Genomic DNA, 20,272 nt, shown 5'->3' with positions numbered 1-20,272 from the left:
ACATCGAAATTTCCATAGCCAGAAAGGTAATCCAAGTTCGATAGTTCATAATAGAATTAGGACAAACTCGAGTACAGCTGAGAAAGCTCACTAAATTGAGTTTAACGCAATCCATTTCAAAGTTACACAGTGAAGTAGCTACTAAACTTAAATTAAATGAAGATGTATTTGCAAATGACGACCAAAACGACAAAAACCTTGGATAAAAGAAAGATGGCTAAGTATAGGAAGGATTCCAGTATCTTCCCTAATTTTAAACACTAAAGAACATTTTAGATTCGATTATTTATTCGTAGACCCAATTTGTCGTCCTAAATTCGAGGCAGGTTATTGCACCCTTTACTATCGACGACACAAATTACATAATCAATTCTGTCCCACTGACATACCAAACGTAACACATACCGAACCCTTAAACGCTTTGACTTGACCCAATTAATTCAAAATGCGTACTACTGCGTACACGTCACGCAAACAAATGTCGAGTAATCAATAATAAAGTGAATGAATGTTTGAATCAATTGAATGCAGGATCAATAGAGTTAGTAAATAGTGGGACGTCATCGGCCAGGAATGCAGCGGTCTAGCACTTGCTGGCTCGCTATGTAGCCGCATTTGGAATCTGGGCAGATATTAGAACAGCTTCTGTATTGGAAACTTGAAGCGGTCGGATATTAGACCTAGCGTCGAAATAGCCGACGTCGCATCCACCTACCGAGTATTAGACACGCATTCCATTTAAGTGTTAACATGAGATGATTTGATTTGTGATCTCTGTAGCAAATACTAAAATAAAAATAGTTTATAAGGCAAATACTTCATCTTTGGGAACAATTCCAGTAATAATTCAATTTAAATGTCTCCATTTAAGAGGAAACACTTCAAACTATTCGTAGAATCAAATCGAAATCCACTCTCACGCGACTATCAAATTGATTTCCGAAATATAATCTTTGTCAAACATCACGAAAATTCTAATAACAGTTCCGTATGCGTGATGGAAGATCGTAATGTTAAAGCAACGGGTAATATTATATAAAAACACGAGAGCACCAAGGTTTCTCTAGAGCACTCCATTCGATCCACTTTTACTAGCAACAATAATATAATGGCTAGTTTTTGTCCACAGACGGCTGTGGTAATATCTAGATTCGCAATGTTCATAAAAAAGTGCAAAGATATTGCTCTTGGAAACAAATTAGATACCAGTCTCTTAAAAATATCGATTGAATGGGGCTAATCAGAGAATTGGTCGAGCACAAACAAAGTGAGGTCAACGTATCGCATCAAACTACTTGAAACTTGAGCTATTGCTTGTTAATTGACAGATATAATTGGTCTCGAATTTCTAAACAAAATATGCGCAAACACCGAATTGGTTGTAGGCGTGACTGTTTCTAATTTAAACCATCGAGCGGTTAGAAGAGTTTCAATTAACTAAAATGAGTAACATATTTGATTAAACACAATTTTAAAATTGCGTAAATTTTGAATTATAGTCACTTAAAACTGTAAGCAATGACAAATAACTATCTAAATCCCAACAAAAACATGACAGATGTTTTTCTAGATTAGAAGATTAATATGGCGTTGTGGAGTGGGCGTATTTATGGAACCTGCGATAGACTTAGTCATAATGAACTGATGATCACAGCTGACATCACATCTGAGGCTGATAATAATGATATACTGTAAGTGAATAAAGTTCAACGCGTGATTGTAAAAGGTCGTAGGACCCCTGATTCTGGAATGTCAATATAGGCGATGATCGATAATAAATAGTTTGTACATAAATGGAACGGCAAGTCTATGCTGATTATTATTTGTGGCCTAAAACAACATACCTAGATAACATTAACCGATGAGGACTTCCTATTACTAATTAATAACTGGTTCTAAAGAATAAGGTTATCGATCAAAGCGGCAATCAATTAGCCATTTAAGTGTTTGCGGTTATACGGCCTGAGCCAGCACTTTTACAATTTAAAATGATGATAAAGAAGAAAGCATTTGTTGATTTAAGAAATCCGCACGTGGGAGTCAAGCAAGCAAAGAGGTCTCGAAGGAATAGATGGCTGCCTTTTATACCAAAAATAGAAGACCTCTGGCATTAGACGTGATGAATAATAAATTAACCGAAGGCAAATTTTAAGGTCTTAAAATGTTCATCATTACCAAGTTTACGAGTAATTTATTCCTCCGGCTCCTAAACTTAAAAGTTATATCAAGACATTATCAAGAAAGGTAAAGATGGAAGTTCCAGATAGTAGGAAAATAAAACTTATTTCCACATTCATTACCAAGTTGAAGGCGACATTGTACAATGATTACATACTGGCAGAGCGGAAGACAATTGCCAATAGCACAAGAATTTATATTGCCGGAAACGTATGGCTAGATTGTATGTGATTGCCTTACGTTACCATAAGTAAAAGTGGTGATTCTGTAAAGAAAACTATGTGCAATCAGATGAGACGCAGTTGAATGATGAGGAGAAAAAAGTGACTTCATTGACTAACAAAAACGAGGAGAATCTAAGAAAGTTACAGTTGAAATAGTCATCAACAATATAAGTTCAGAAAAAAAGTTAAATGCAAAATTTTACTGTCAATGACCAGGTAATTTAAACGCATAGAATACTAAGCAGACGTGTAAATTACAACTGACTGAATGACTTCTAAAATCATGGTAGGTACATGAATTGCAGTTTTTGAAATATTTCCAAATGGACTTCAAATACGAGATGCGTAGATTTTACTGCGCATTATGCGACTGCAATCTCTTACAAAGACACAATGGAACTAACCTATCTCTATATTTACGTTGACATTGACACTAGATGCGAGAGAGAAAATGATGAATGATATTATTATTAGTTGGGAAGTCAAAACAGCAAAACATTTCCCGAATATTCTACATACTATTCATATTGAACCGATAGAACATAGTGTAACAATGTTTATCGATCACAATCTAAATACAACTGATAAGCGAGATGAAAGGAATGCACTTGCGTAAGTATAGACTTTCGTTATAAACACTGACAATATGTAACGGCAAATATAGATTGCTTATCTGAAGATTGGAGTGGCAAACGTGTGTGAAATCATGTAGGACATTCGAAATAGGCGAAAGATTTTTTGTAGTTGTTCCACATCTGGAAGAAACTCTGAAGGAGTTAGATTCCGAAGAATGTAAACCTGAATTTACTAAATAAAAAGAGCAAGGTTAAGAAAATACCATTGAATAAGAGAAACAGTTGAACAAATAATTTATGAACTTTAAACGAGTCTTCAATATGCCTGTACTCATATTCTTAGATAGAAGTATATACTCGCATAGTTAATAATTGTAGATAATGTAGTAGGTATGCGAGTTCACGTGAAGGATCTAGTTTATTTTTTAGCTTACTGCTTAAGAGATTAGGTTGATGAGGTTACCAAAGATGAAATAGCAAGAAGACGAAATTTAAAGTTTTAAGAAAGAACATCAAACGCTATTTGTATTCTAATGGCCCACTACAACACGCTTTGGTTCTAAGTCTTTAATCGAACAATCACGCAATCGAATCAAGTGCCCTACGAGATCCATCTAACTGATGACCTCGACAAGTATTGCTTAACCGTTAAACTACGCCTACATTTAACGCCTGCTGGAATGCAGCTATACTTCACATTCTTTAATAGTCTGAGGGAAGAAGATAGAGATCTAAGAATTTTGCATTAAGGTGAAGTAAAGGGTCTTTACGAAAGCTAAAAAAAAAACTATGAAAATCTTAGCAGCTCTATTTATTTTTATATGTTATTGGGGAATTGTGAGAGTTCTTGCTACTGAAATTTAGCGTTAGGCAGAACGACTGCGCGTTTAATTAGTGCACCGAAAGCAAGCACAAAATTGCAGCCCAGGGAAATTGATAACCAAAATTGAAAGTTTTGGGACTATTCCAGAAACCAGAGGTCCAAAATTAAATAATCATCATAATATCTAGTGCTTACACAAAATGGACCTTGGCAATACGCCAGAAGGCCCAAATTAAAATACCAATGTTTGTCATAATTGCTTTTAAAGAAAACTTATTGACCTCGCCAAGTTGGTCAAGTGCTCGCCCACTAATGGCCACGAAAAGCGCTAGAAAGTGATATTAATATAAATTATTAATTTAGAAATATTACCCAATGGTTGTGGGTGGTGACATCAAGTCAAATATTCAAGTAATATAACGACATCCGTAGGTTTGAGGTTACATCCGAATTTTCGCCTACACTGCATTGTTAATACAAGGGAATAAAGGCTATTTTCGTTTGAAAAAGATTTTGTGGAAACTCATCTTGAAACTTGAGGATTTTCACTAATTTGGATAAAAATGACGAAGTGAGTACATATTTTAATTTTAAACAAGGTCAAATTACACTTGTAGATTGAGTTTTTTCCGACAGTGTTTTCAGGATAAAAAAGGTGGGCCGTGCCCGCAAATTAATTGCTATTTTTAGGGAGATAAAATGTATCAAAAAGAGATATTATAATTTGAAATAAGCAAAAGTATGTGAAGAATGTAGTCTGTTGTTGAGAGATTCCACTACCCAATCTGGGAGTAAACACTGGCTATAAACAAAGTGATTATCATCAACAAAACGCTATGAGAATAGATTACTTAATTATTGTTACAAATCTATTGGTCCTTTTTGTATCTAGAAAGGTAGTAAAACCATTAATGAAGAATTAGTTAATTATTTAATTGCTATTCAATTGAAACTGACCAGCAAGATTGATCTTTAAACTATTTGCAGGGCAAAGCCCTTGGTAAAAGGTATAGAAACTCAACATCAGCTAAAATATTTCAATATACAAATTCTTGCATAAAGATTCAAGGTAATTTAGTCTTTAACGCTAAGACTTAAAGGTCAATGTCCTATCTGAATAAGGTGTGCTAGCTACCACACCAATGTTTAACGTCTGAGCGTGGTGATTCATACATTAATTATGTATTATGATGTCAATCGTTTACGCTTATAGTCTTTACTTGAGATTCTTAAGGTCTTTCCTCAGTTGTAGGAAAAACTGAGGTGTTTCCTTGGTAAAATGTTTTTTTCTTAGATCTGCAAGGCATAAATGCTGTAGACAGTCTGTAGAGAGACAACTATTATTTACTTGAATATTGTAACAAAAAATCTGCAAGTATTTTGATGAGTTGAAATTTTCAAAATAGATTGTTATTGAGAGAGACCAGGAAAGCTAACAGTAACACCATGTACTGTGCAATAATATTTGTATGGAGGCTTTTCCCATTTCAATAACTGTTAGTAACACAAATTAAAGTATGAACCCAGTTATTATTGTTTGGTAAAAGAGAATAATGATAGCTGAAGCCCACAATAAATGATAATAATTTCCCTAAAATTTAGGGATGCTAATGTGCTGCAATGATGGGATTCTAGTATTAAATGTATTTATGGACTGTATTATCAGTAAGGAAGGAACCTCTTTTAGATAAATATTTGAACAAATGTCCAGGTAACTATGTTGAGGAAGTCAGAGAGACAGGTAGGCACTCCTTGTAAAACACTGGTACTCAGCTACATCTGGTTATACTGGGACCTGACTCCAACTTAGTAAGGAAAAAGCCTCGGGAGATGATGAGAAATATTTGAATAAATCCAAAGAGTGATCACATATTTACCTTATGTAGGTATAGCTTGCTTTTAGTGTCCTCACAGGTGTTAGAGAACAATTAAATTTAACTATCAGCTCAAAAGTCAAATTAATTTTGTTATTCACTCTATTTTGCATGAAAAATGTTTTTGTGAATATTAGAACTTTATATTTAAAGTTAGCTGTGTCCTGTGGTTTCACCGAAACCGGAACGGGGAAGTTACCTCCATACTAGATTTCATTGGCATCCATTTCATAGTTTTATAAAGTTTTAAGGATAAAATTATGTATGGAACATTTCCTAAAGATCTGAAATGATATATTACTAGTTAGTCTTACTGTTTTGGATATATGGCACTTACTCCTACACTTTATTATAATGAGGCAGGTACATAGTAGAGAGGCGGGTTTAGCATAACAATATTGATTTACATAACCTTGGACTATTGGCAGTGTAAATAATAGCTTAAATATGTTTCTATTAAATCGTTGAAAACTATATTATACACATGAACTGTGTTAGCTAAGAGTTTATTTCAAATATGATACTACGAAGGTTCATTATTCAGTTTTATCATCTAAATAAAAACATTGGTTTTATTCAAACTTGTAAAGCAGATGAGATTGATGAGACAATATAAATAAATAAATTGCTTGTTTGTAAACTGGAGAACACTAATCTCTGAAACATATTTTGAAAAACTCAATGGTAGGTAACACGTTTATCGAGAATGACTATAACATTTTGTCCAGAATCACAGAGGTGTTCACACGGGATACAGGTAAAACCTCTACTCTTTAACAATTACATGAATTTATATTCAAGAGAGAGCATAAACTCGAATAACGTTTCAGTATTTACTACTTAAACTTTGTTTTACTTTAATACATCTATCTATAGTTTATCTTCATAATAAAATAACTATTGAACGGATCAAATTTAGGGTCAAGGTTTTTGTCATGCCACCTGCAGCTAGCAAAATAAGGTTTAAAGTCTGATATTGTACTCTATGGTTGACGTGTGTTTATTGTGAATAAGAGACAGACTGTTAGTAAGTATTGTGTTAATTATAAAGGCATGATAGGTGCTAATGTTGATAGCTAATCTCTGAATGATTTCTTGATAATATCCTTCTATGCTTTTCTTTCAATGACAACACATTATTGACTGCATCAACAACACTCATAAATATAAAGTAGCCTTGTTGAATATCATGCTAATCTACTGGTTTTATTCCTCTCTTATCCAACAAGTATAATATTATCATTACTTACGTACTTATTGCCGTAATACCAGGCAAAAGTTTATCTTTTATCAAAGGTAGATTATGAACATTTCTCTGAACTTGTTATGATGAAAATTTTCATTTCCAATGCAATTCTCACTTATTACGCACAGATACAGCTGTGATAAGATAAACAGGTAGAAAGTTACCTGCAATGTACGTGCGGAATATACATTAAGCGGCTAAATGTCCGTATTACTAATCATATAATATGACTCAAATTACACATCATACAACCAACGTATCATTACATTTACGTCACTAACGGGGAATTTACCACACAAATATCTCCTGAAAGTAAAATAAAACGACCAAATAACGGTAAATATAAAGCTAACATAACAAAAACCAAGTTATGTACGGCACTATGACATTACGGAGGCCTAACGTTTTGGAGACATTCTCGGCCAACTATTACCGTCTGGCGAGCGTTTTTCTAATTATAGAACATACCACGACGTGAAAAAGACGTCCAAATATAGGTAAAAAACAAAACACACAATTGTGAGAATAGTATCACACTTCGGACATTCTCGAAAGCGGTACACGAGCCCACTACGTGGGGCCACGACACGATTTAGGGTTAGACAATTTTTCAATCACATTTTAACACTAGAACGCCACATTTCAACTATAATTGCACATATACCTTTACTTTCAGCGGTTTCGGTAATATCTTTCACGTCATCAACCATCTTGCTGGATGACAGTCACTCACTACACACTTTTTATTCGAACATATTTCGAAAACTCATACTTTGGTTCACTATTTTCAGCCAGCCAGCCAGCGAGCGATCTATACGACGACACTTCGTTCCGTTCACTGCCAACGACGACGTAAAGACGTAAGCGATGGCGAGCAACCTTCAAACCGTTTGTAGTATTATATCGATGGCGTCATGAGCTCCAGCCTACTATTTATCAGCAAATAAATTATTTATTATTTTCCTTTTATTTAATTTTAAACACTCAGCTGATTTATATTTTGAGTTCGGATCTAGGCATAACGATTAATTTACAGAGTCAATGCAGTATTAAAAAAAAAAAGTAAACGGAGGATATTCTCGTTGTATATTTTGATACATGAATTAAGTCAAAGTGCAAACTGTATACAATAAAATAATCATTTAATGCTTTAATGGCGGTTGTTGATTGTTATTCATGAAATGCATTAATTAATTAACTTATTATCAATCTGTTAATGATACGAGAATATAAGTGATGCAGTAGCGCCATCTGTACTTTCTATTTGATAACTCGGGTTTTTATAACAGCGCCATCTGGATTTATTGCTTTGAACAACTACGTTTGCGGCTGTAACACTGAGCTTCGCAACACATTTTTAATAGCGTAAATGGATGGCGCTAAATTACTTTTCAACTCTGCTTTTATAAATTTTTTAACTTTTGATTCATTGTACAGAAAATCTTTTAGGTAGATACCGTTCATTGTGTCATTACATTTATAAACAAAATAGGCAGAAAGAGAGAATTGGACAGGATTAATTCACAAAACAACGGTAGGCAAGGAGGAGTTTTAAACTTTTTGATAGTGTCCTACAAGTATTAAAATAAACATAGGTAGGCATAATATAATTAACTGATATGAGTTAGGTACGCGGCTTGTGCTATCTATCACTATAAACAAATAATTGGTTTAACAAGCGTGACGAAGCTTAACCTACTCAGAAACATCACTAATAGTTAACTGTTTGGAAACTGCACATTGCGAAGGTTTTTACAAACAGAAAGATAGACAGTTACCTGTTACTTACCATTTTTATTAGGGGTAGGCGCAATGTTTTCCGCTTTTCTTCCTCGCCGTCAAACCTTTCTTCCTTCATCTATTTAATTCACGTGTCACCTCTCAGGAAATCCATCCATTTTCATTCTTCCTCTCATTCTCTATTAGTCTCCATCGATACTTAACAAAGTCTTGATGGCCGGTAGGTATCTATGTGTTTCATTAAAATCCATTCCATTGCATTACAAACCATTGCACCTTTTGTACTTTTATCAAATCCTATCCTGTCCCATACAATTTATTGGAACAAAGTGCAGTTAACAACAAAAGTCTATACTTACTTCTAAAGGACATTTCAAATCCACCTGAAATTAGCGAGTTCAAAAATCTCTTCAGCTTTATAATGTTTTCGATAAGTTACCTTCCCACCTAATTGACCATGAAATTAATATCTTACCATTTTAAGTAAGTATGACGTCTGCTCAAAAGCTTCATTGAAATCAACGACAAAATGATTAAATGACCCTTCACTAATACTTACAAACTAGACTAACCAGATAAGTAAGTACCTACATAAGTAATTTGTTAATTTATGTCAGGTTTATACGAATTCGTTTCAATGACAAGCCTGCAGGCAGCTCTTCCAATGGCAAAGTTAATATAATCATCGGCACGAATCTTGAGCGCTGACCTTCACCTGCGCAGAAGTGATTTATTGGGTCCCTTTTGTGGTATGAAGTGAGGCGCTTGGCGGGGTAAAGCGGTGATTGGCCAGCAGCGCATCGCGTCATAGCCGTCACTCGGGATTGGTTCTTTGCTAATAAATCACTGCGCAGGTGAAGGTCAGCGCTCAAGAATCGTGCCGATGATTATAAGAAGGTTTGAAGTCTTCATGACCAAAAGCTTCATTGAAATCAACGACAAAACGATTAAATGACCCTTCACTAATACTTACAAACTAGACTAACCAGATAAGTAAGTAAGTACATAAGTAATTCGTTAATTTATGTCAGGTTTGTACAAATTCGTTTCAATGACAAGCCTGCAGGCAGCTCGTCCAATGGCAATGTTAATATCTACGTGACCACCGATTTGTAGCGAAAACTGCAGATTCGATAAGTCGTGTAGTTATTGTAGGCTAAGAGCTAGATTTTGTGTTACGGGTTTTATTAAAGTTCTAAAAGATACCAATAAAGATAATTTATTTTGTGAAAACAGGGGATATATGTTTACAAAAACAGAGGTATTTATGGTAAAATAAAATCAGACTTAAACATGTTTTGCCTGCAATTGGCGTAGGGACAATTTTCTTACAAATAGCGAATCTTTAAAGCGAAGCCAACGGCGGATCCAGGGGGTAGGTCACAAGGTCATGACCCCCCCCTGGGCCAGGTTCAGGACCTAAGAGGACCAATAATTGAAATGGTTAAACACGATGTTTTATTTCGAAATTTCGAAGAAATTACACCCGTTCGATAAGGAAGTTCCACATTGTATCATGATACTGACAAAAAAGTCGCCTTCGACTTGTTGGATTGATTATTTTTAACTTTTAACATCCTCCAACTAAGTGAAAAAATTCTAGCTCGCTACGCTCGCGAGTAAATGACTATGCCTGTACTGTATTCCTGATTGTTTATTATTTTTATTGATGCACTGAATCAACGAACACAAATAGCACTCGCTCTGATTACGGTTCCTTTTTATTTGTACGTAATTCCCAGTCTGATTTGTGAGTCTTCAAAGAAATAATTTAAAAAAGTTCGCGCTCGCTGCGCTCGCGGCTACTTGTTGCTTTCCAATGTACTTAAACAGGTGCTTTTGTGTCGTAGGCACAAAAAATTTCGCAATATTATATAAAACTAAATAAATAAATAAACTCGTCTTGATGACTTCATAAGTTAAATTGGAAAAAAAATATTAATGGAGTCCTCAAAAACAAAACAGTTTGCGCTTCCGACTGCTTGTTACTTTACTGTGCTCTTTAAAACTTATGAACTTTTTGTGACCCAAAATTAAAAAATTTGCGCGCTCGCTTCGCTCGCGCTAATCTTTTTTAAATTACGTTGTCCTGTCTCGACTTTCATAACTTAAATCTGGCCAACAGTTTGAGCCTACAATGATTTGGAAACATTTTTTTAAGTCCTTTACCTACCAAAAAAGTGACTTTCGTTCGAACGTTCTTATTTATATTCCTTGTAAAGTACTTCGATCAATATGTACTACTCAAAATCTTTCAATAGATACATAGGTGGCGCTATGGTGATGATTGCACCCAGGTTCAGGCGCTATATGAGCTAGAGACGGCCCTGATCTCATGAACCCTTACCAATAGTAAGACAATTGAAGTTTTCACAGAAAATGTTTTACTGCAGTTGTTGCAATAAAAAACATACACGCCCTTTTCTACGTACACAATACTTTTCAAACGTTTAGTCTTCAACCTGAAAAAATTCTCGCGCTTGCTATGATCGCGCTTTCTTGTATTTGTGCTGTATATTTGTTATACAGCAGGAAAGCGTTTTCATCTACTTTTAGTCCTCGAACTGAATAAAAATTTTCGCGCTCGCTTCGCTCGCGCTTTTTTCATTTTCGCATCTGTGATGTCCAACAAGTCGCGTTCGCTCAGCTCGGCCCATTTTCTACATAAAACACTTTTTTAACCTTAGTCCTCGACCTGAATAGAAATTTTCGCGCTCGCTTCGCTCGCGCTTTTTTGTTTGGCATGGGTGTGTGGTATAGATACGAGAAATTCGCGCTCACTCTGCTCGGACCATTTTCTACATGAAAACACTTTTCTTAACATTCGTAAAAATTTCGAGGTCGCTACGATACTACTACTTTTAATATTAAAAGAAGTATACGCTACAATATAAAATTTTTTGGTGACTTGACCACGACTGTGTGACCCCCCCTGGCGCCGAAGCTGGATCCGCCCTTGAGCGAAGCGTCACAATAGTAATAACAGAGTTAGCTATTGCTATCGCAAAAATGTTTGAATTTTCTGAGCAATTGAACATAGGTATCATCCACTGCTTTTGTGTTTATTTACCTACCTATTTATTTTTAATTTTATTAATCTTACCTATCTTCCAATATTTTTTGCACAACTGAACCAAGAATAGTCTGATGGGTTGTGAGTGTGTAATATTTTCGATTTTATTTATGTAATTTGCTTATGGAACGTGTAGTTTTTCTCAAGTCCTTAAAGAAGATAGTAAAAATTCTACCGTATCATCTTGCATTTAGGCGGTTAGATCTTAGACCTCTAATAACCATAGGTAATAGGAACTATGCGAATTTTTAGTTGTAAAATAATGATCGGTTATAATTAAAAGTTCTTCTAGTCAAGCAATAAACCCATGTAATAGTGTTCACCCCGATAGTTCAAGTTCATTTAACTAATAAGTTTAAAGTGTTGACTTTGACATACATAGGTACAGTCATAAACAAGTAATTAAAGCGTACTTCGTAATAAAATTATATTTCTGTGATTATACAGTGGTAGGTACCTAATGGAAAAGCGGAAGTACCTACCCACCTACACAACTAAGATATGTAGAAGAAAAAAACTTTTTTGCCTAAATTAGGTAAATAAAAAAAGTCAATGCAAAAAAATTCAAATCAATATACTATGTGTTTTCGAATTCATAATTTCCTTATTTTTTTATCACGAAATCTATTTTCATGCACATACAAAATTATAACGTGCAATTACCTGGTGATGCACCTAAAAAAGTTTTTATTGTAAGCAATTTTATTTCAATTAACGCTACATTTAATCGGCGATAGCTTAGTTCTTAACTAATGACATCACGCAAACTGTTACCTCACAGTTACGACGTGATACACAAGAATTTACAATGTTGTGCTCAAATTAAAATAACTTACACGTAATAATTCGAAAATAACTATAGAAAGTCTGATAACGCAAACTATCCGTACTTACGCTCAACGCCTATAAAATATAACACGATTAAATCAGCACGTCATTCAATTAGAGAACGCGTAACTAATTTAGCAAGTTCTCGATTTGGTAGGGTTATACGGGTCGTTTACTCTGCCGGTTTGCGCACCTGTTTCGAAGCCGGCCATGCGCAGTTAGCGCTTGACTTTCGAACGTGGTTCGACGCGCGCTTTTATAAAAACGATCTGTCAAAAATTGGCGGCATTCCCCGTAAATGAAAAATTTTATTTTTCAATCGTGTTTTTGGTGTTAGTGAACAAAATGGGTGTGGAATAAATTGATTGTTTTGTTAAAACTATTTTGCGTTGCACGTAATGCAGTGAAATTAGTGTTTTGGTGAAAGTGTAAGGATTTGAATTTTAAAAAGTTACAATGAAGTCTACGTTTTTATTTGGCGGATGTCTGCTTTTATTAGCTGTGCTCATAGGTAAGATTCAATTTATAACGAATATTTCACATTCTCTCAATGTTTTCTCAATTAATCCCATATTTATATTAAATAAAAAGTTCCGATTAAGTATAATGCGGTAGTTACTGAATGTAAAGCTTACTTTAAATTAATACATAAACTCGTACAATTTAATGTTACGGTAAAATTACGACTGTGACCTACATTTCAAAGGTAATCAGCTGTCCGTATAAATTTAACGTACATAAGTACATTATATCGGAATGCGTCATACATACGAAGGTTTTAAAATATTATTTAAAAGGCGAAAACTTAAAATAAATCAGTAAGTAAGAATATATCACGAAGACGCTACCTATAGGTAATAAATATTTACAAAAAAATATCATGAATTTTCTTACAGCATAAAAACAACATATTTTTCTCTCATCATCACCATCATATCAGCCAATTACCGTCCACTATTGAACATAGGACTCCCCTAAGAAACGCCAAAAATCCTGGTCATGGGAAGCCCGCATCCATTCAATGCTTAATTTTAACACTTTCTCTCCCCAATCTTAATTAATAACAGTTTTTTTAAGTCGCATAGATAGACAAAATTAATCTATCAATATCATAGCCAAGCCTATTATTATTTATTATGATAGAGCAGCGAACGTCAAACCATTAAAGGAAATAGGATACCATTACAATTTATTAAATGTTCGGACTTTCTTTTCATTTTCTCTTTTATGATACAGTAAAAGTTAGGTACTTTCAATCATTCGAGATTCGACATTGAGTCTTTCATACGATACCTACCTATCTGTATAAAATACTTAACTTTCAGTGCACTCAATTAAATCTACGTTAAACCATTTTAATAAAAAAAAATTGTAAGTATTGTTCAATCCTACTTTTTATCCTGTTGGGCCAAATCGTTCCCATTGAACGCGATCACGAAACTAAGGTTGAAACTGGGTTTTCATGAGTTTTCATGATGAAACTGTAACAGACTGCTAAGAAAAGAAAAAAACTTGACAGTCGGAAATAGCAGTAAAAGTATCAATAATCGTCATAACTGTTGATCCAAATATCAAGCTTATCTAACTTAAATAAAAACGCAGTTTATGTTGATAATGAACTTCTCAAAATTACGTAATATTGTTCATGAATAGTTTTTTGTTTTGGTTGTTACGCAAAACGTTTATGTAGGCTTGCTATTAAGATTAATATCGTATATTTCCTTTGTAGTTTTTCGGCTATCTTTTGTACTTAATATTTTTAAATGCGGAAAAATATATAAGTAACTAGAAGGTTTTCAAGTTGACCTTTTAATTATCCAACTTTATCAATGCTAAAGGGAAGGGTTATGATTTGCAGTTTACTATAAAAATACTGCTTACGTAGTACCTAAATTAATCTTATTCCACTTACTGAATTATAACACAATAGGGTAGTTTCCAGGGTCGAAATAATGAAATAATATTTAGTCCGCTTTTTAGATAATTAAAAAATATTGGATACGTATTTTTTCTTTTTTTAATTAAACATAAAATGACAAAGATAATACACTTCAAAAATTAGGAGTGGGGGCCCTTTACGTCACAGTGTCCTGAAAATTGTAGCAACTTGTGACGTCACACTCAACTTTAACACGCTATATCTTAACAAGTTCTGATCCAATTTAAAAAAGAAAAAATACGTATCGCTTAATTTTGGCCAATCTACAAGACGGACTAATTATTATTTTTTAGGAAACTAGCCTATTCTTGACATGATTACGTCAATTAGAAGAAAAGTTATACATTTTCAAAACGATTAATGTATTAATGTTTCTTAATCATATCTTAGTATAAATACTTTCCACGATATATAGACAATTACTTAATTTAAAGAAACAATGATGTTCAATTAGCTTAACGAATTGGTAATTATTTTGCAGTAAACGCAACGTCCTAATTAGTAATGTGTGTTTCGAAATTCTAATACCTACTTAATCGGTTTTGTGAAATACCACATTATTCCCAAGTTTTATCGGTATAAGTTGTCTAAATTATTTAAAAAAATAATAATATTGGAAGTATTAGTTAATCATGCAGTAAATGATACAAGATACATACATATATGCATAAATGCATCTTTATATTAAGGAGAAAGGATGACGTGGTTTTTTCCACCTAAAAAAGAATAATCCATTAAAACTACAGCATTAATACTTTAACCTTTTCTATAGAAAAAAAAATACTACGCACAAACTATAGAAAACAGGAAGGAACCATAGCTATTACAAGTAATGAGCCAGCAAAATTTCTAAAGGATGTAGGTATGTACCGCCAAAATACCGATTGAAAAAGAAAGTGCTAACTGTCTATGGTCAAGGAATGATTAATGTGAATCGTTTCGTTTCGGCACCAGGAAGTCAGTTACTGATTTTAACTAGGTATGTAATATTAAGATAATTTCCTTTTGTAGATTTCTCTTCTTTTTAACTGTCTGTCACCTTTTATTTGATATTTTTTTATGTGCAGTATAATGAATTATATAAATTACTAGCTTCTGCCAGCGGTTTCACCCGCATCCCGTGGGAACTACTTCCCGTACCGGGATAAAAAGTAGCCTATAGCCTTCCTCGATAAATGGGCTATCTAACACTGAAAGAAATTTTCAAATCGGATCAGTAGTTCCTGAGATTAGCGCGTTCAAACAAACAAATTCTTCAGCTTTAAGTATAATATTAGTATAGATTTTACAAAACTTTTGAAGTCATCCAATAAATCAAGAATCATAGACATTTTATTTTATAACTCTCCTAAAGTAATCTATTTACAAAGAAAGAAAAAACAAAAAATACATAATCAGTCGTAAAATATTCATATCGATATACACCCCGATACCGATGTATCGATATATCGTTAAAATTGTTTTAAAATGCATAACTAGTTGTGACACTTTCACGACGGAGAAAGTGGTCGCGTTCAAAGTTGTTTGTAATTAACTACCTACCACGAATTTTTGAGCCGTTTCCTTATGGGATTTTTTGAATCAATCTTTTATACCTACTTATTTATGCGAGAAGATTATGGTTTGGAAATCGTGCGACCCATTGGTAGGCTATCAAAGAGGACATTAAAAAGTGAAGGTACCATTTTAATTAAATCATATACATACTTACATATTATCTATCGAACGCCTTTCATTTTTTGACACTGATAGTAGATACTTGACCAAATTACAAGATTTTCCTAGAAAAGTGAAAAAATATAAAAATAGATTACTTTCATGTAAAAGCAATAAAGACAATCTCACCAAACATATTTATTCATAGACAAACACAAAAAGTTTACACTCTTTTAACACGCCAGTGTTACGCAAAGGTAAAAAACCCAAACATTCACGGCTGACCACTGGCCAGCGAGTCATGGTCAGATAAATTGTAACGTCCAATTGCTTTAGAGTATTGATTTTAAGCTACCAATTAAATATACGAAGAATAAAAAAAAAAAATTGGAAAAAAATCTTGGGAAAAAGTGTGTTTTACAGTTTATGATTCATTACGATTGCCAGTCGAAGAAGTCAGATAGGCAGTCGTTCCTTGTAAAACACCTTCCAATCAGCGACAAAAACCAGAGAGCCTGTCGTTCTCGTGCATGTTTCCAGAACAATCGATGGAGCACTAGGTGCCCTTCATAACGGCACCTGATAGTTGACACAGATAAGTTCAGGTCGATTTCAATCCGGTCCCCAGAGATGCTATGATCCAATTCTTGGGTGTATGCTTCCGTGATACGGATTTTGAGGTAGTCTGGCTTTTATAACAGCTTTCAATCTGGTTAATGAGTAACGTTTTTAGAGAGACTAAAGAGTATTATCGACATATATCTGTATCTAACCGTTAGCATCTAAGATTGATCAGATGATGTTGTATTACATAAATAAATAATCTTTTGTATTCCTTTGTAACTACAACTTTCTTTTTTAAATATATACTTATTATACTATATATGATACTTATTATCATTATCTTTGGATGTAATATAATTAACTAAATTCAACTTCAATTTCATTAAATTGTGAATGCTCTCGCATATCTTCTCCATAAAAATTCTCTTTCAAATTCCCCAACACCTGTAGCTCAGCTCAGCTCAGCTCTTTAATCATCTTCCACCACCTGTTACCGCAACAAACACGCGAATACAATCTAAGGTCACGGCCTTACCGGGCCCTCGGGCTAACGGTACAATGCACCAGACATCTGACTATCTGACACAGTTGTGTCAAGTTGATACTTATCTCGTCTGGTTGATCTTCCTGATTGTGTGTTGTTGAAATTCGTGGTCATTGTTTGTTTTGAGGATAAATATATCGTTGTGTATGCTTTAGATCTGATTGAAAATGAATACCTATAAGTTTGGCAAGGTTTAGGGTAACTTGTCCAAATATGTAACGTTCCTCTCCTGCTTCTAAAGAAGGCCAATAATAAGATTTATCTTCAACTAAATTAAACATACTTACGTACTATATATATTTGTTTCTCTTTACCTCCTCATATATATTTTTTATAAAAAGCGTCTTAAAAAGCTTGAAGATACAAGATACGGTCTCTTCTCACAACTTACAATTACATTTACCAAACTTTTTAAAATCCTGTTCCCAAAATAAAAAAGCTCTCAACTCTTCAGAAAACGGTATTGGCCGTTGCAATAACATTGGAAGTTGGAACCTTAATTCAGATTCTGACACACATACAACCGGTACCTCCGTGGTCAACGCACGAGTCGACGCAGGCTTAAGAGTCTGGCGATCCGTTACTTCATACAAATGCAAAAAAGCAATGAACAAATACAGGTAAAGGTAGACAGATTGCGACTTTCAAATGGTGAATTAATCAATGTTGTGTTCTGCAACAGTCATTTAGGTACTTATTTATTTATTATTGGATTGGATTCCAAATACTTAGAAACTGCTTGACTTTTATATTGAAAGTCTTTTGTCAGTAAAAGTCATTCTCTTACTACAACTGTAGCATGCTCATTTGATAATTCTTCTCTCTCGCTTCACCTATAGCTAATTTGATTATGTCAAATTACCGAAAAAATACCTCAAAGTTCAGCTCAGCATTCGTACTTACATCGATTACTTAATAATGTAAAGGATTGCAATATGATCTTCAGTGTTCACAATTCACGAAAGCATGCTAATATTATTCGTGTAATATTTCAAGACATTCCAAACTTTCAATTTCAAACGCATTCATATTTATGCACATAGCTGCTAAGGTGTTGAATATAGAGATATTAGTAGCGTTTTCACAACCTGACTGCAATTATGCTCAGGATGCATTGCAGGACTAAAATTAATAGTTTTATTTAAGCAAAGCACGGATAATACGTCCGCTGTCTTTTACGTTTCAAATGCAAATGCATAGAGTATAGTAAATAGATTGGGAATAGAGAACCCACTTCGATTTTTTTCTGCAACCTTCAAACGATTTTTGAAGCGCCATCTGGTATCGTCTGCCGAAACAAATTGTTTATGTGTGCGTACATCCCATTTCACACACATGTATACATCAGTATTGTCTACAGGTTATTCGTCATCTCGACAGACTAAACTCACCATTAAAGTGTCGAGTTGGTGAAACTCGAAATTTGTACATTTATCATGTCGTCAACTCGCCACTCAAGATTTTCATTCGTGTCCAGTTAGTGAAACTTAGATTTTATCACTTTTATGTTTTCGCCAACTGGATACATTGTGTCACAAACATCATCGGCCACTGAACGTCCATTTTGCAAACGTTTGAAACGCGAAAAGTTGATTCCCAAACTTGGCGAAAACATAAAAGTGATAAAATCTAAGTTTCACTAACTGGACACGAATTAAAATCTTGACGTGGCGAGTTGACGACATGATAAATGTACAAATTTTGAGTTTCACCAACTCGACACATTCGTGGTGAGTTTAGTGTGTCGAGATGACGAATAACCGTCTATAGATATTCTAGGGGAATTTGTTCATACGTACGTACTTACAAAATATAGCCACAGAATGTAGAAAATAGTTATTTATTGAAATATGGAAATACAACACAGATTACTACAACTCAACAGAACAACGTTATGTAGGAACATTTAGAAAGTACTTAGTAGGCGACCTGGAATTAAATAAAAATCATATTTACTTATGTTTATGTTTATTGTAATAAATTTGTGCTGAAAGTTTAGTTTCATCATCCTCATCACGATATTGGATTTTACCTGATAAAATTCGATTAATTGAGCGGCACCAACTATATACCAAAATATTTATTGTAATGTTTTCAAAAACATTTCTTAATTCTATCTTGTGGATATCGCAGGTGAAAGGATAATCCACAAATATGTCTAAAAACATTTTTATCTTTTCTTTTAATTTAGTTTTTGGCACATTCTTTTTTTCTACTACAATATTTTGTATGTCTTTAAAACTTTTTCCGCCACTATATTGGGATACAACAGACAATGTTTTCCTTTTGTATATTCTTTTGCCCTTATATAACTATTTGATTTTAATTGACTGTCGCCAGTTAGTTCAGTTTTGCAGTGCCTGCATGATTTAGCAACTTTTTTAAAACATTTAGCCAGCACCCACCCACATACATAATTGGCCTGACCAGCATCAGCAGGCTCAGAATTTAAATTTATAAAAGGCACCTCAATTTCGTCATTTTCTTCTTGCTGAAATGGTAGAACCTCATTACTGGGAACATTAGAAGTGTTTTCTAAAAGTTTGTCTTCCAAAAAGAAACTCAATGTCTGAAGACAATCATTGTCATCATTTTCACAGTTAGCGTTAAGTGAATGGGGTGAGTTATAATTATTTAAAAGAAGTGATTTATAGGCACCTTCAAAGCTAATTGTGTTGGGTGCCGTATTCCTCACCCCAAAACTTCTAATGTTCCCAAAAATTTTCCAGTGGGTCCTGGTTAAAGTTTCTGGTCATCATTGTATCAAATAAATATTTTTGGGATAATATTTTCCACAACTGTTGCATGCCCTCAATAGTACGTATAAAATTTTTATTGAAGGTACCGAACTCGTTTCAATTAATCTTATTTTATTTTCCTTTTCTTTTTTAACTTTAATAAATTTTATTGATTTTAATACCTTTTTGGCATTTTCCCATAATTCATGATGAGGAGAATTGTTTCTAACACCACATTTATACATTTTTCCATGTATCATATTAAATGAG

At 33.9% G+C, this 20,272-nt stretch overlaps 2 protein-coding genes across 12 annotated transcripts in view; one reads left to right on the top strand and one right to left on the bottom strand.

Moving 5' to 3' along the window:
• Positions 1-7,942, bottom strand: part of LOC110374034 (ensconsin) — a 55,571-nt gene extending 47,629 nt beyond the window's left edge. For 5 of the 10 annotated variants that reach the window (XM_064040907.1, XM_064040909.1, XM_064040914.1 and 2 more), the window contains exon 1: positions 7,585-7,942. In XM_064040907.1, the coding sequence (XP_063896977.1) occupies positions 7,585-7,630 (46 nt within the window). In that variant the 5' untranslated portion in view covers positions 7,631-7,942. The remainder of the gene's footprint in view (positions 1-7,584) is intronic. The other 5 variants (XM_064040916.1, XM_064040912.1, XM_064040911.1 and 2 more) reach the window with 2 other exon arrangements.
• Positions 7,943-12,761: 4,819 nt separating this feature from the next.
• Mtg (mind the gap) overlaps positions 12,762-20,272 on the top strand; it is a 69,557-nt gene continuing 62,046 nt past the window's right edge. The window contains exon 1 of one of the 2 annotated variants that reach the window (XM_021331579.3): positions 12,762-13,072. In XM_021331579.3, coding sequence (XP_021187254.3) covers positions 13,018-13,072 — 55 coding nt within the window. In that variant the 5' untranslated portion in view covers positions 12,762-13,017. The remainder of the gene's footprint in view (positions 13,073-20,272) is intronic. The other variant, XM_021331580.3, reaches the window with a different exon arrangement.

The sequence above is a fragment of the Helicoverpa armigera genome, chromosome 23, assembly GCF_030705265.1.
Source record: "Helicoverpa armigera isolate CAAS_96S chromosome 23, ASM3070526v1, whole genome shotgun sequence".
NCBI lineage: Eukaryota > Metazoa > Arthropoda > Insecta > Lepidoptera > Noctuidae > Helicoverpa > Helicoverpa armigera.
Note: the sequence above shows the minus strand (reverse complement) of the source record. Positions and strands in the feature narration are given on the sequence as shown.